The sequence below is a fragment of the Colius striatus genome, chromosome 8, assembly GCF_028858725.1.
Source record: "Colius striatus isolate bColStr4 chromosome 8, bColStr4.1.hap1, whole genome shotgun sequence".
NCBI classification, from domain to species: domain Eukaryota; kingdom Metazoa; phylum Chordata; class Aves; order Coliiformes; family Coliidae; genus Colius; species Colius striatus.
This window is the reverse complement of record NC_084766.1, coordinates 26,288,726-26,302,746: the sequence shown is the minus strand read 5'-3', so window position 1 is coordinate 26,302,746 and position 14,021 is coordinate 26,288,726. Positions and strand designations below refer to the sequence as shown.

The window sequence follows — 14,021 nt, the reverse complement described above, 5'->3', positions numbered from 1 at the left end:
ATCCTCAGTGTCGAGGGCTGTTTGCTCACGCACTGCCTTGATGTTACATCTTTTTTAACAGCCTTTCAAATGCTCCGCTCTGCAAGACTGTCTGAAACCTGTAATACAGAGATACAGACAGGCTGAAATAACACATAAAAGCATATCTCCTAAGGAGCATGTGAGATTTGAGCAGTGCACATCCGCCTTTGCGTGCCCATCAAGGAAACATGCTATTACTGATAATACTCAGTGCTTGTGCAAGGCTGAATTCTGCTCACTGGCACTTTTTATCTCACACCTTTCCTGTGCAAATTCCTTGCTGTTTCTGGATGCTTGCTGTTTGTAGCTGTGTGCATTCACCTCTGGTTTCCACATCCCAGGAAGAATGTCACTTCCCTGTCCTTCCCATCCTTTCACCATCTGTTTTCCTCTTTTTTTTTACCCTTCTTTCCTTGACCTTTCCTGCAATCTTTTCTTCAGGCTGTTGCAGTTCTGCCCTGGAACCATCTTGCTGGGAATGCCAGAAACTTGCATTTTCCCCTTGCAGAGTGACAGTACTGTCCCTCATCTCCTCAATGCACTTTTTGTTTGGTCACTGGAATAGTGTTGGACTTGGCTTACTCCTGGATGGATGTTGGGTGTTTGCTGAACAGATGTTTGATTCTCAAAAAAGCATTGCTGCTCCCTGCCACTGTCCAAAACCAATAGACCAATTCTACCTTATTTGACACCTTTGTTTGCACTTAAGAATGCTTTCTCAGCATTTCTTACTTCTTCTTAATGTTTTGTTCCCTAGCAAAAACAACTTAAAGTTGACTGACTGCAGGCTAACACCTGAGCTCCCTGAAAAACATGCAATGGCAAGTTACTACCGGGTGGATTTCATTTTGCTGGACTGAAAATTGCAGCACTCTGGGAGGTGATTCAGAAGCAGAAGAGCCTGCCCTTCCCCAGGGCTGCCGTGTCTGTAGGGTGGGAAGGTAGATGGTTGGGCATGGAAATGACTTTGGCTGATTTTTATCCACTGCCTGCAAAAGTCTTGAGTCATGTAGCTGCTTTTCAGTTCCTCAGCTTCTGGCTGGCAGGACCACAGTGCTCCTGGAGATTTCCAGTCAGGGAACCACTGATTCAGAGGAGTTAGGTTTCCTAAAACTTCTAAAGATTTAGAAACATAAATCTCCATGGCATCTTGGTAGGATTTGTGCTTCTCTGTCACTGAAAACTCACCCTGCTCCAGCTCAGTATTGACACCTATAGCCTGTTTTTTGGGAAGGATGAACACTTGTGAATTGTAGGGAAGTTTTGACTCTTTGAGAAGGATGATGTCCAGGACCCCCTGCAACAGGTATTTGTGCTTCAATACCTGCTTCACAACACAAATAACTTGCTTATTTTTGTTTTTCTAGTAATTATACATATGATTTGCAATGCTTGCTCTTGCCCCATTGACTGCACAAGATCAAGCCCTTTTGAGATTTCAAACCACACTGTAGATATGAAATATCTGTGCCTCATAACCTTCCTGTGGATTAGGGAAGCATTATTGCTCAGCATTGTAAATGGGTAGCTGAAGATATATCCCTGCTGAATTTAATCGAATAAGGTTAAGTAACCTGCCCAAACTGAGGAGGGTGTTAGCAATAGACCCATCACTAAATCTCAGCCCCATCCACTGTTGCTTAGACAGCATTGCTTCTCTGTATAGGTCTATCTCCTGCTTGAGATGCAGATGAATAAAACATGCTTTAGTGTTATGTCCTTGTTCTCCTGTGCTAGCAAGGCATTTCTTTTTCAGCATGCTGTGATTGTCCCTATTCCCAGGCAGTTCCTGACTTCCCAGTGTTAGTCCTGATTTGCCAGCTGGATGTATGTGTGTGCATGCTAGGAATAAGGGTAGAGAGTTCACACCTTTATTATGCTTTTAGACAAGATTGAATGGATGGCAGTGGGGACCAGAGCATCCTTCCTTCAAAGCTGTGGAGCTGTGGCACTGAGGGACATGGTTTAGTGGTGGCCGTGGCAGTGCTGGGTTAACAGTTCAACTTGATGATCTTAAAGGTCTTTTCCAACCTTAATGATTCTGTGATTTATATGATTCTAGATTAAAGTACTTGAGTTTTCCACCTGTCATGTTTCAGCCCATGTTAGTGCAGCAACCAATAGTGCTCTGTACATATGCCCCAGCCCTTGGACCTGCCGGGCGGTTGCCCATCTTTTGCTTCTGATACTGCTTCCGTATTGTGGTATATCTGTTTCTGCCCTATGGTGCAGTTGCACATGACCAGAGGCTAAAGCTTCATTCTTCACAAACCTGCTTATATCAAATGGATTTTCCTTGTGTTTTTAGAACCTTCCTTCACTGGGGAAAGGAGAGATGAAGGTATGGAAGTATTGGCTTTGAATTTCAGGCCACCTCAAAACAACACCACATCATCTAATACTGAAGACTTGCAGTTTTGGAGCAGGATTTTTTCATTTTTCATCTATTTTCCTTCACATCCCCAAGCAGGAGTGCTCTTAGAAACAAATTTGTCCACTTCTGAAGCCCTTTTAAAAACAGCCATGAGGGTAACCAACCACCTTGTCCTGCCTTCATGCTTTGGCTGGGCCTTCCAGGGTGTCTGACCAAGATCACTCAGGTGTCTCAGGGGTTAGTATAACCAGTTTGCCCTAATGCACCTTCATTTAGCTCTGATGCAGTTTTTCATCTGTCTTTCAAGATTGTTTGTCCTACTTTCAACTAGCAGAAGAGCCAGACAATCTCATTTTGTCAAACAGGTTTACAGCACCACTAAGAAGCTTGGTCTATATTTAACCTGTGGCCTGTTTTCAGCATAACTTAGCACAGGAGGAGGTAAACTGCAGCCTCTTTTCCTTTCCTGCTGGTCATTTCTGGAGGCAATCTGAGAGTCATGTCGCTTACAGCTGTTGTCCCATCTCTGTGAGCTGGCGACAGCTCTTTGGCCTCTTTTGGAACCATCAAGCTCTAGAGTTCTGCACAGCAAATTCATCGCACATTTCTGCCCTACACGCTCATCTCACTGGTTTGAAGTCTTTCCAGTATACCTCAACATAATGTGTCTGCTTCCCAAATTGTATTTAATTACTGCTGAATGTGACAAGCACTGCCTACCTGAGCCTTGCAGAAGGCATGGGCATTGTTAGCCAAGATGTCCTGCAAAGTCTTCTTGCAGAACTAACCTCCCTGCCTTGTTTTTTTCCAGACAAACTTCCTTTCCTGTTAATCGAGGAGCAAATTGTTGTTTGGCTTGGGATTGGTTACTTTAGCAAACTCTGGTTTTTCTGTTGACTGTACTTAATGGAAAGCTTTATGGAGCACATTAATCTGTTGTAATAGTGAGTGTTGAGTCTATAGATTTTCACTGCTTGAATTTGTGTGCATTGACGAAAAGCCTGTATGCCCTAACCTCATTGTTTGAGGTGCTGTGGAAACGCGTGCCACAGAGACTGTCCCAGCCACGGAGCACTTATCTACTCAGTGTCATGGTTTTGCACATGGACCAAATTCTGCTCTTGTACACATGGCAAAAAAAATCTACATTGGCTGACTGTAAGAACCGTGCTTGTCTCAGGTCATGGCATCCCACTTGGCATTTGCAGTCAAGACATGCTATTTACTTTCTTATCAGGTAAGTAGCTAGATGTGATGCTTTCCTTACGCGTTTCCTTCCCTCTGCCAGGACTGTTTTGCTTGGTAGTTTAGATGCTTGAGGCCTTGTTTTAAACTTGATTTTTCTAAGTGCTTCTCCCCCCCTGTCTTGTTTTACAGGCGCTGGTTCGGCTTCCTCCTCACATTTCACAGTGCGATGAAGTCTTCAGGTTCTTCGAGGCTCGCCCAGAAGACCTTAACCCTCCAAAAGAGTAAGTGCTGTGATACATTTCCAGTGCTGCTCAGCTCATTTTGATTACTTGGAAGGAGAAGGTCATTTGGTTTTATTACTGCTGTAGGTGTGGGAACAGATTTCAAGCACTACCTAAAATTGCCCAGCAATCAGATGTGTGAAGGACAGGGGAGTCAAGCAACCCTCAGAGACAATTTTCAGCCATCCTCCGCCCACCTTTGCATTGTTTCTTGCTGGTGGCTCTAATGAGGGAACCTCCCCTGGCTTGTGGGTTTTACCTGATAATTATCACCAAAGAGTAATTTAGGTCCCAAAAGCATTGGCTCAGCAGCAGGGGGAAATCCTGCCAGTAAGCACTTGGCTCATAATTACCAGCTGCTTCTTTAAATGTACTTCTGCCCACAGATACTTAGTTATCTGAAGGGAGTAAGATTGTGGTCCGGATCCAAAATTGTCTCTGGAGAGTCTATTCTTTCTAAGCAGGAAGCCAAGAAAAAGCTGGGAAAAGAGTTCCCATTGAACACAAAACAGAATCGTAGCCTTTACCTTGAGGCAGACCGGCTGATTCATGCTGCTGCAGTCAGAGTTCAGAGGACTAATTTATCCAGGGAAAGCATTGGCAGGAGGGTATTTGCAGGCAACTGTTCTGCCTCACCTCATATTTCCTTTTCTCCTCCATACCCAACAGGATATATTTTATTGTTCTCTGCAATAAGATTTTGACTTGATCCCATTGTGTTTTGTGCTGCTTTGTTGCACAATTTGAAACTTGATTGCAGGCTGTGTTACCATAATTTGCCTTCTCTGATGTTTGCACAACCAGTTGGGTAAGGGGAAATGGATATCAAGCTGTTGATTTTGGGGCACTTCAGCACATGCAAACCTGTAGTTAGCAGAGAGATTTGTACTGGCTTCAGCTACCTGTCCCCATGCTGGTAGGAGAGAAGACCTTTGCAGCTTGATTTCCCAAACTTTGTCTCTTGCATATCTGTGGTTTTGTACAAGGGATGTATAAGCATTTAGACTAAGAAAACACTGCTAGCATAGCTGAGAGTGGGTCTCTTTTGGGTTTTGAATGAGAAAAATGCTAGGTTTTAAATCAAAAGTCTGGAAAAGGAGCTCCTTTCTGGGTTTTTTTTGCTAGCTGGCTTTGTTTTAGAAAAATGTCTGGGGCGAATAAATACAGTTACAGCTTCATTGTTAAACACGTATTACAAACTTAGAAACCACGGCAGCAGGATAGGCTTGCACTCTGAGACCTGCTAACCATCAGAGTTTCCATCTAGGGTCTGTAAGAAGGTTCACAAAGGTTGCTTGGTCCCACCACACTCCTCTGATGCAAGGAGACATCCCCACATGCCAGGCACAAACAGATGCCCTGAAGAGGAGTGAGATCCCCAGGGTTATGGGAGAGTTCACTTGGAGGATCTCAAACGGACCTGAGAGTCTGCTTTAAATGCTGATTAACACTCCTCTCTGCTTTCTATACCGATATGGACCCTATAGCATTAGGCCTGGGTAAAACAGACTCAGGATTATAGCTCTGCAAGGCAGGGATAGAGACCAAGCCCCATGCCTGGGCTGGCACTAGCCATTATGGTTTGCTTTCTCACTTCCCTCCTACAAGTTGTTGAGGTCCTTTTGCCGAGCTGCCTGTTCAAGAGCATTGCAGCACGTTTTAAGTTATCTGTTCACTCTCTCCCAGAAAAACAAAAATGACTAAATGTTCTCAGCCAAAGCCTTGCATCTTATTCCAACCTAGTAATAAGTGTGATTTATTTCCCTGGAAAATGTAGAGCAATAACCTGATTAAATCTCACTTCACTAATGTCTGCAAGACATTAATCTAGCTGGGTTTAAACAAATCCTACCTCGTCTTCTGTAAGCAAACAGATCTTAGGGAAGGTGTCTAAGGTTTCTGCTGGGAGTGCTTCACAAAAGATGTATTGTTGAAACTGAAGATTAGTCTCTACAAAAAGATGATGTAAAAGCCAACAGAAACATCTTAGTGTTTTTCTTCTGTGAACTGAGGGGGGAGGGAAGAGCTCTGGGGCTCACTGGGCCACTGTGTAGGGTCCAGGGGAAGGACACCTCCAGGGCAATTCTCAGCCTCGGCAGTCACTGCAGGAAGGAGCACGATCAGCCAGAAAAATCCCTTATTTATTCTCACATTTTGCTACTCTGCCAAGCCCCTCCAGAAACAGTGAGCCACTAGCGCCCAAGTCCTATGCGTTCAGTCTTCCCCAGACCTCATGGTCCATCATTCATCTCTCTGCGGGTTGCAGAGGTGTAGCCTGAGGACAGCATCAAGACTACCCAGGTTAGTCAGCTTCTTTTAGTTCTCAGTGCAGAAGTGGTTCATATATTGATATGGCAGCACACAGGTGGCATTCAAGAGACTGGGTTAAAGGAAAACAAATACTGCCAAGTGAGGGACTGAGCCACCAAGGAATGACAGAACAAAGTTGCTTGTGCCAATTCCATGTCTTCTCACTGTGCACAATGAGATGGTCTTTAGTTTCATGGTCACCCACTCTGTTTTTCTGCAGCAGCTCAGCTTCTTAAGACAAAGCCTGACCAAGAGTTTATTTAACTAATTTTTAGGAGTGTAGCCTTAATCCCACAGGCATTTGGGTTGTTGAGCCCAAGGAGTCCATTGAGTTACTGCACGTCTGCAAAGCAGTGACTGAGCACATGCTCCCAGACAGAAAAACATGCAAGCTTAAACTTTAAGGGACTAGGCACAAAAAAGTCTTGGTTCCTGTGCAGCTGGGATGTGCAGAGAGGTATCTGTGCCCTTAGTTGCTGAGCCATGACTCACCATGATGCACGTGCAGTAATTTATGTATTACTACAGTAACTCAGCTGTGAAGCTGTGCCCTTCACTTCTGTTCCTGTTGTCCTAAGAGAAACCGACATTTCCCTGTAGTCTCTTAGGCAATTTTACAAATGTTTTCCCGGCTTCTTCCTTGTAACTCTTCATCTGCCTTACCCTTGCATGCTCCCTGCTTCTGTGTGTGGGTTATGCTGTGGTTAGTGTGCAGGCTGCTCCCTTTCACATGCTCTGATTGCCCACCACACTGAGCAACATGTGATCCAGCTATAAGCAAAGCTGGGCTTCCCCAACAGTCTTAGGATCCAGCTAATTTGGGTAGTTGGATTTGCAGCTTAGGTTTTCTGTTTCCTCTTTTGGTGATGGTCCAGACTTTTGAGTCCTGTGACAATAGGCAGAGCTTGATCCTTTCAGCCCTATTAAACCTCTTCCAGATACGGCAGCTTACAGGCAGATAACTGGGGAGATGTCTCAAGAAATCACAATGTTTGAACCAGCTGACAGTCTCCTCTGAGCCTGCCCCTGCCAGATAGCCCCCAACAGCAGATTTCCTTCTTGCTGAATGGGAGAGACCACAGGAGGACATTGATTTCCTCTGTGGGATAGTCTAGGAGATCTCACAAACCCTTTCCCATGGAAAGCTTCAAGCCATCATCTCTGGTAAAAGAGAAGTTTTCAGCTGCTTGTGTTTGTAATATATAGAATTATAGTATTTGAGCAAATTCATATGTATATAGGCAAATGTTTGGGCTTGTGTCATTTACCATGCCCATGGAAGGACCAGGTCCTTCATTGCCATAGGAAAAGATACTGTAAGGTAACAAGGAAGTGTATTTTTTATTTATCCATTATTCTAAGTTAAAACACCATATCACTGAAAGCCATTCATTTACTGGATACTTCTGTTAATAATTATAATTACTGACAACTACGCCAGAGGTGGATTAATTTCAGACTTCTATTGGGGATTTAAATTCAAGGCTGAGGTCAGGCCAGAGCTCACAGTCAACAAACAAAATCTCAGAAACCATTTTTTTTATTGATTCTTTTTTTACTAGAAATAACAGAAATGCCCAAAGAGTAGGATTAGTCAATTAGACATTACACACGGTCCACTGCTTTTGAGGGGTTTTTGCAGTTAGATTGAGCCAGACCACTCATGTGAGAGCTCACTTTTTCTTTCTGGGTCTGAATCATGTCTAAAAAGCAGATGAAGAGCCAAGGGTTCAGTTCTGCAGTACTGCTGCAGAAATGTGTGCAAGCTCAAATGAGATTTGTGTTTAAACCACCACCAATGTTATTAACAACTGAATTTAAAGCAGCGTTTGGTATCTGAGAACATTTTTCCTGTAGGTGATTTTCAAAAGATATGTGAATGCAGGAAAACTAGGGAACTCATTAGGTGTACAGCATTATATTTTGAGGGCTGATGCTGAAAATGGACTTCGTGCTGGACATGCCTTTGCAGAAGAACAGAAGTGCTTTCTTGTGACCTGTAGCCGTGAGCTTTACTGCTTTGTGTCTCCATCACATAAACACTGGTGTGATGCTAATGCCAGGCAGCCACTATAAAACGGAAGCTGCATTCTCCCTTTATTCTTCATGTATTACAAATTTTTGATAAGAAAAAAGGAAAGAAGTTGCCAGGGTGATGCAGTGACAGAGATAGGGAAGCATGCTTTAGTTTATGAGTCTAGCAGTGCTAAAGCACCATTCTCTAATACGTTTTTTGCTATCCCTAAGCATGAATGTGTTTACATATGACTGTTTCTGTTTCCCAAATATACTCTGATCTGCCCTGTAATAGCAATTCAGTTACCTTTTGGTAGAGGAGGACACTTTTTAATCTGTAAAATATCTATATTTATTCTGATTCGTTTGATATTATGCAAATACTTTCTCCTTTATATTTCTTCCCTTATATTTCTCTTACATATCATCCCTTCAGAACTGTTTTTCCCAGTATATTTGATAGCTGTGTCTCTGAGCAGATGTGCTATGAGGAAAGCTGCCATTCTGTTTTTGTAGTTGCTCTTCTTACAGGACATACAGTACAGATAACTTTCATATTGTTTAGGAATGTGGTCAGCACCATTTCATGACAACTGGCGTTCCTGTCTGTGCTTGGCAGTGCTATTGTGACTGCTGCGTGCATGCTTTTTTTTTAGGGAAATTCATTCCACCTGATGGATGCAGAATGGAAATTCATTTCCCTAAGAAATGCAAAATCAGAAAAAGATGCAAGTTTTATTTTTATGTCACTTATCAGCTGAGAGGTAAATGGTAAAACAGAGCAGTAAAAGCTCTGAATAAAGGTGGTGGCAGGATAGGGCTTGTAAGTCCCACTGTTCTGAAGGGAAGAGAAAGGTACTATTTTCACTTAATCACCTTCACTGAGATTTAGATAGCTGAGGATGCAGTAACCCACTGGGACTGAGTTTGTCAAGAGCCTTGCTTGACTACTCCTAACTAGTCATCTAGCTCTCTCACTGATTTCAGTTGGAATTAGATACCACAGCTCTTTGGTCATCTGGGTGTAGTAGAGCACATGTATTTAGTTCTTCAAATGTGCCTGATTTAGGGCTGTAGTTACTCACAATATTTGGCCTCAGCATATAGATTTGTCATAAAAATGGCTTCTTGGCTTCTAAGTTACAGGAGTGCTTTACAGTACCCTACTTATAGTGTGAGACTGTCATAAAGCTGTGGCTGAGAGGTCAGGCAGCCTTGTGCCCTAGAAATAAAGAAATGAAGTGTGTCTGATTCCAGTTGTGACCTCTCTGACCTGGAGAGCAGGAGCTCAGTCTCTGGGACCCAGTCATTGTTAGATGGGGCTCTAGATACCCCGACAGTGTAGGCTGCCTTTCATCAGTGCCTATTACCATGATCTTTGGGAAGGTTGAAGATTGTTATCTTAAATAAACTAAGCCAATGCAGGGATGGAGGAGTCTCTAGGAATGGAGAAAAATGAAATAACAGATATATTACTTGTCCTCTTCTTTCATTCCATATGGGACCTTCCCTTTTTGCAACATAGGAACAATTTGGGCTGGAATATCAAATGCAGGATAGTGAAATTTGCTACTGGCTGCAGGATTGGTGATACAAGCAAATAACTCAGCCTCCCTGAGAGAAGATTTGAATCTTTTTGCTACTCATCCAGAAAATGAAAAAAGAAGTTGTATGTAGATAAATATTAATCAGTTAACCTGGGGGATAAACAGAAAGCACGTTAAATGAAATTGGTTCAGCACAAAAAAAAGTAAGAAGAGTGGCAGGTGGAACAGCATATGTTAGTGCTCTTACAGTACAATGAGAGCTTTTATTCCTTGCCTTGAATATCACATTTGGGTTTACTCATGCTTTGTAGGTCAAATTGTGAAAGGACACAGGGCTGAGAGGAGCAAAGATAGTTTAATGTACTGACATTTGGCACTGGTGGCCAAGTGTACAGAAATAGCTTTTGCCTGGATTGGTTATGAGCATGCTGCAAGGTTTAAAAGTGGCATGCTGTCAGGGGCAAAGGATGGATTAAGAATAACCAGACTTACCAGAAATTCATCACAATGTGACCAAGATCAGAGGCTTGGTGACACACTGCTGTTTCGGCAGTGGCACCAGACCCTGTCTTGTTGGAGCAAAACACAATGCTAGTGTCAGTGTTAGCAAAAGTTTGTTGTTTATGAGCACAAACTCAAGATTTTTTTTTTCCTTTAGAAGAGTTGGGACTAGAGAGGTGTTATGAAATGCAGAGATGTTACCTTTAGAAAAACTAAATGCCAGGCCTGTTGGCTCAAGAGCCTGTTTCCTGTCCAGTAATTTTTTTGTCACATCCTAAAGGAACAATCACTGCTGATAATTTGCCAATGCCTAATTTGTAGATTAGAAAGTAACAGTCTGCTTCATGTTTAACTTAACCCTTCCTTCATTCTGGAGAGGATAAGTTTAGTGGTGTTTGTAAGGGATCAGGAAATGTGCTCCTTACTGTCTCATTGGTTTATTTTGCCATGTTGGAAGGGCCTCTCACATTGCCAGGCTGTATCACCAGTATAATTGTAGACATAAGGTTTTAGAGATTCACTAAGACAACTTAATTCTGGTAGAGAAACACCATTTTTTCTGTAATACTATTCTAAAAATGACCAGTTAGAAAAATTCTTTGTTTTTAAAATCATCAATGAATGTTGGAAGAAACATTACTTCCAAAATCTGTCAGGAAAGCCTGTTCTGCTGGTGCTTCTATATTCAAAACCAGTTAGGGAGCCAAAAGAACAAATTTATTCATGTGGCAGTGGAGGAAACCTGGGCTAATGAGGCAGGATTGGAACAGAACCAAAATAACTGGATTGATTCAGAGGTTATCAAAATTGTTGTGAAGGATTTGAGGTACCCTTTATCCTTGAGCCCAACTTCTAGGAATGTTTGTCTCAGTGCCACAGGATGTTCTGGAAGTCTCTATTGATTGCTGATGCCCCAGAATAGGAGCAGCCCATAGGTTTAAATCACCCATGCTGATAAACACGAAAGAGAGCTTTAGGTCTGAGCAGAAGTGTCTGGTCCTGTTGTGCTTTGTGGATAAGCCTGGAACTGAGGAAAGGAAGAGGGATGGGGACTTCCTCCTCTTATCTGGATTTCTTGCCCTGGTGAGCTCCTGCTAGCAGGTTAATTGCATGCACTGAGGTATCTGTCACCATTGTCTTCTGACCTTCCAGGCAGGAGGAAATGGGGTGGAGTTTTCACTAACATGACAGAATCAAATACAGCCTGTCTTGTCCTCTGTGTGTCACGTCTCTGAGAAACAAGAATAGGCAGCTTATGTTACAAGTATATAATTATATCACAGAGAAGAATCCAGCTTGTCATTGCTATGTCTATATTTAATATGGTTGCACTATTGTTCAATGAAGATCTTTTTCCAGTCTGAAGAGAAAGGCAGTAGGGCCAGACGTGCTCAGTGGGGTGTTTGCTGCCAGGATGATAAATTTTCCCCCAGTTCCCTGGGGTCAGATGGGACTTGTCAGTGCTCTGTGCTTCCTATTGTTGATCACTGTGTAATTTTGACATTGCCTATCTGGAGAGTCCCTTCGTTTTTAATGCTGTTGAGATTCAGTAGCCTTGCTGGTTATAAAAAGAGGAGGTTTTTTTCCTCATGTACACATGTCTAGTGCAATTCTCTATGCAATTCTGAACTGGTTGGAGGCAAGTAAGACGTCCCATTACCTTTGGTAGGGTTTTGCCAGGCTGCACTTTGTGACAAGGGAAGTCTTTACTTAAAATATGTTTTAACGCTGTTGACCACAGGCCAGGTGGAACTGACATCTCACGTTTATTTAAGGTGGAGCATTTCTGTCTAAACACTGGGAAGGAGAAGTGATATTCCACAGTAAAGAGGACTTTGAACTCATAGAGTCTCTGGTACTGCCCCTAGCATTCAGCAGTTTCCACCAAACAGGGAGAAGGAAGCGTTAGCAATCACAGTGCTGAACAACAGGGAGAGCGAGTCAGGTCTCTCTGGAGAGCCACCGCCTCCAGATTTGAGTTAATAGAGCTGGGCTTCTTTTCTGGCTTGGCTGTATCATAACAGCATGCTAGACAATTACTGTTTGCTGCACCTGGCTCCACCTACTCACTCCTTGCCACCAAAGGATTTGCACTGGAAAACCGTTTTGTTACATACACAGGGCCTGGTGTTCCAAAGTCAACAGAGTTTTACCTTCAGCTCCCAGTGCTGTTGCTGTTTAAGGTCTTGCTTGTATGAAGCCTGGAAAGAGAAAACATTTGTGGCAGTAGGGAATTGTCCCCTGGAGTGCTGCACGTGTCTGAGATTATCTGTTTTGCTCTGTCCCCCTGTCTCTTGAGGAATGGGGTGCCTTCTTTAGGACAAGCATGTATAAAAACACCAGACTTCAAGTGGCTCTGGCTGTAGGAGACACAGTGATCTATTGGTAGATTCATTTCTACCTTTTCGATCTTCTTGACTGGTCTGCAGCTGACTGTCTTTCATGCATGCTGTTCCCAGAAACACAAGCAGGGGATCAAATAACAATATGTTTTGTCTCCAAACTCTGGAGTGACTTATCATGCTATCAAAGCTTTTGATTTAATTGAAATTTCACAGATAACCCTAGACCTGCTTTTAAGTGCAGACTCAAGTGCCAGTGGGAATTCAATTAAAACCCTCCTCCGCCCTTTTAATGCTTGCATTTTGTTTGGAAGGTTTATGGAAGGGATTTGCTACTGCTTATCTCTAGCTAGAGCTGTGTGTCTGAGTTCAGAGATACCCTTTGTCTTTTTTTGTCTTTAGGCCACTTTCTTTTTTCCAGTTATGGCAGAGTTTGATGGGAATGGTGCTGCTGACAGTAATGGCCTATTTGAGATCTACGCTGATGTAAGGATTGCAGAATTTGTTGTGTTAAAAGTAGAATCCTGTCCTTGTTTCCATTCACATCTCTTAAAACAATCGGCCTAAGCTCAGGAAAGATGTTCATTTAAACAGACCTCAGATACATTCTGAACAGAGGGTTGACTGTGGCTTTGAGATACTTTAGTCTAATCTAATAAATGCTGCTTATTTGCTGGATTCTTGCAAGCTGTATTTGCTTCCCAGCTCCAAGGAGTTTTAATAGCCACTTCAGTAATGCTGACTACAGTGCACTGTGGTGAACCTCAGAACATTGTATATGTCTGATTACATTTGCTTTCAATTACAGTCTTGTGGGTTTGAAAAATCAGAGCAGTTCAGGCTCATTTGGGAGCCACCGCAAAAAATCGTCAGTAACCTGAGATAGCTGGTGCTTGGAAATATAAAAGGAGAAGAAAATTCTGAATGTTAGGGGCCAGAAAATGTCTATTTTGCTTTATGAGAAGAGACTCACTGCAACAACTGTGGGGCTAGGATGGCAGGGGCACCCTATCTAACAGATAAGCCTTTTCCTTTCCCATCCAAGTGTGCTGGGAATGAAGTGTGAATGACTCACACCAGAGACAGGACTCATCAGAGATGTGAAGCTCTCTTGCTTCCACTAGTGAATTAGCAATGTTGCTGTCTTTGCTGCTCCCTGTTAGAGAGGTTGCTGGTCTCAGGCCTTTTTCTGATAATTAGAACCTCAACAACATTGTCCTCTCTTGCTAGTGGAGTTGCACAGTTCTTGAGGATGTTACAGTTAAATTCACCTTCCTATTGCCATCAAAATGCAGTGTTTTGTGCAGATGTTGTCATCTAAATCTGGCTCTGGATGCTGGGTGATTGGGACTGGATGTGCTGTTTGTGGTGCTGCAGTGTGTCTGGTCCTGCCTGCTTGGTGCCTCACTATTCTATGGGCAGCTTTGGGAAAGCGTCTGCC

At 43.0% G+C, this 14,021-nt stretch overlaps 1 protein-coding gene across 4 annotated transcripts in view; it reads left to right on the top strand.

The window, feature by feature from the left end:
• SH3PXD2A (SH3 and PX domains 2A) overlaps window positions 1–14,021 on the top strand; it is a 264,938-nt gene that overhangs the window by 114,950 nt on the left and 135,967 nt on the right. For all 4 annotated transcript variants that reach the window (XM_062000848.1, XM_062000847.1, XM_062000855.1 and 1 more), the window contains exon 5: window positions 3,773–3,864. In XM_062000848.1, coding sequence (XP_061856832.1) covers window positions 3,773–3,864 — 92 coding nt within the window. The remainder of the gene's footprint in view (window positions 1–3,772; window positions 3,865–14,021) is intronic.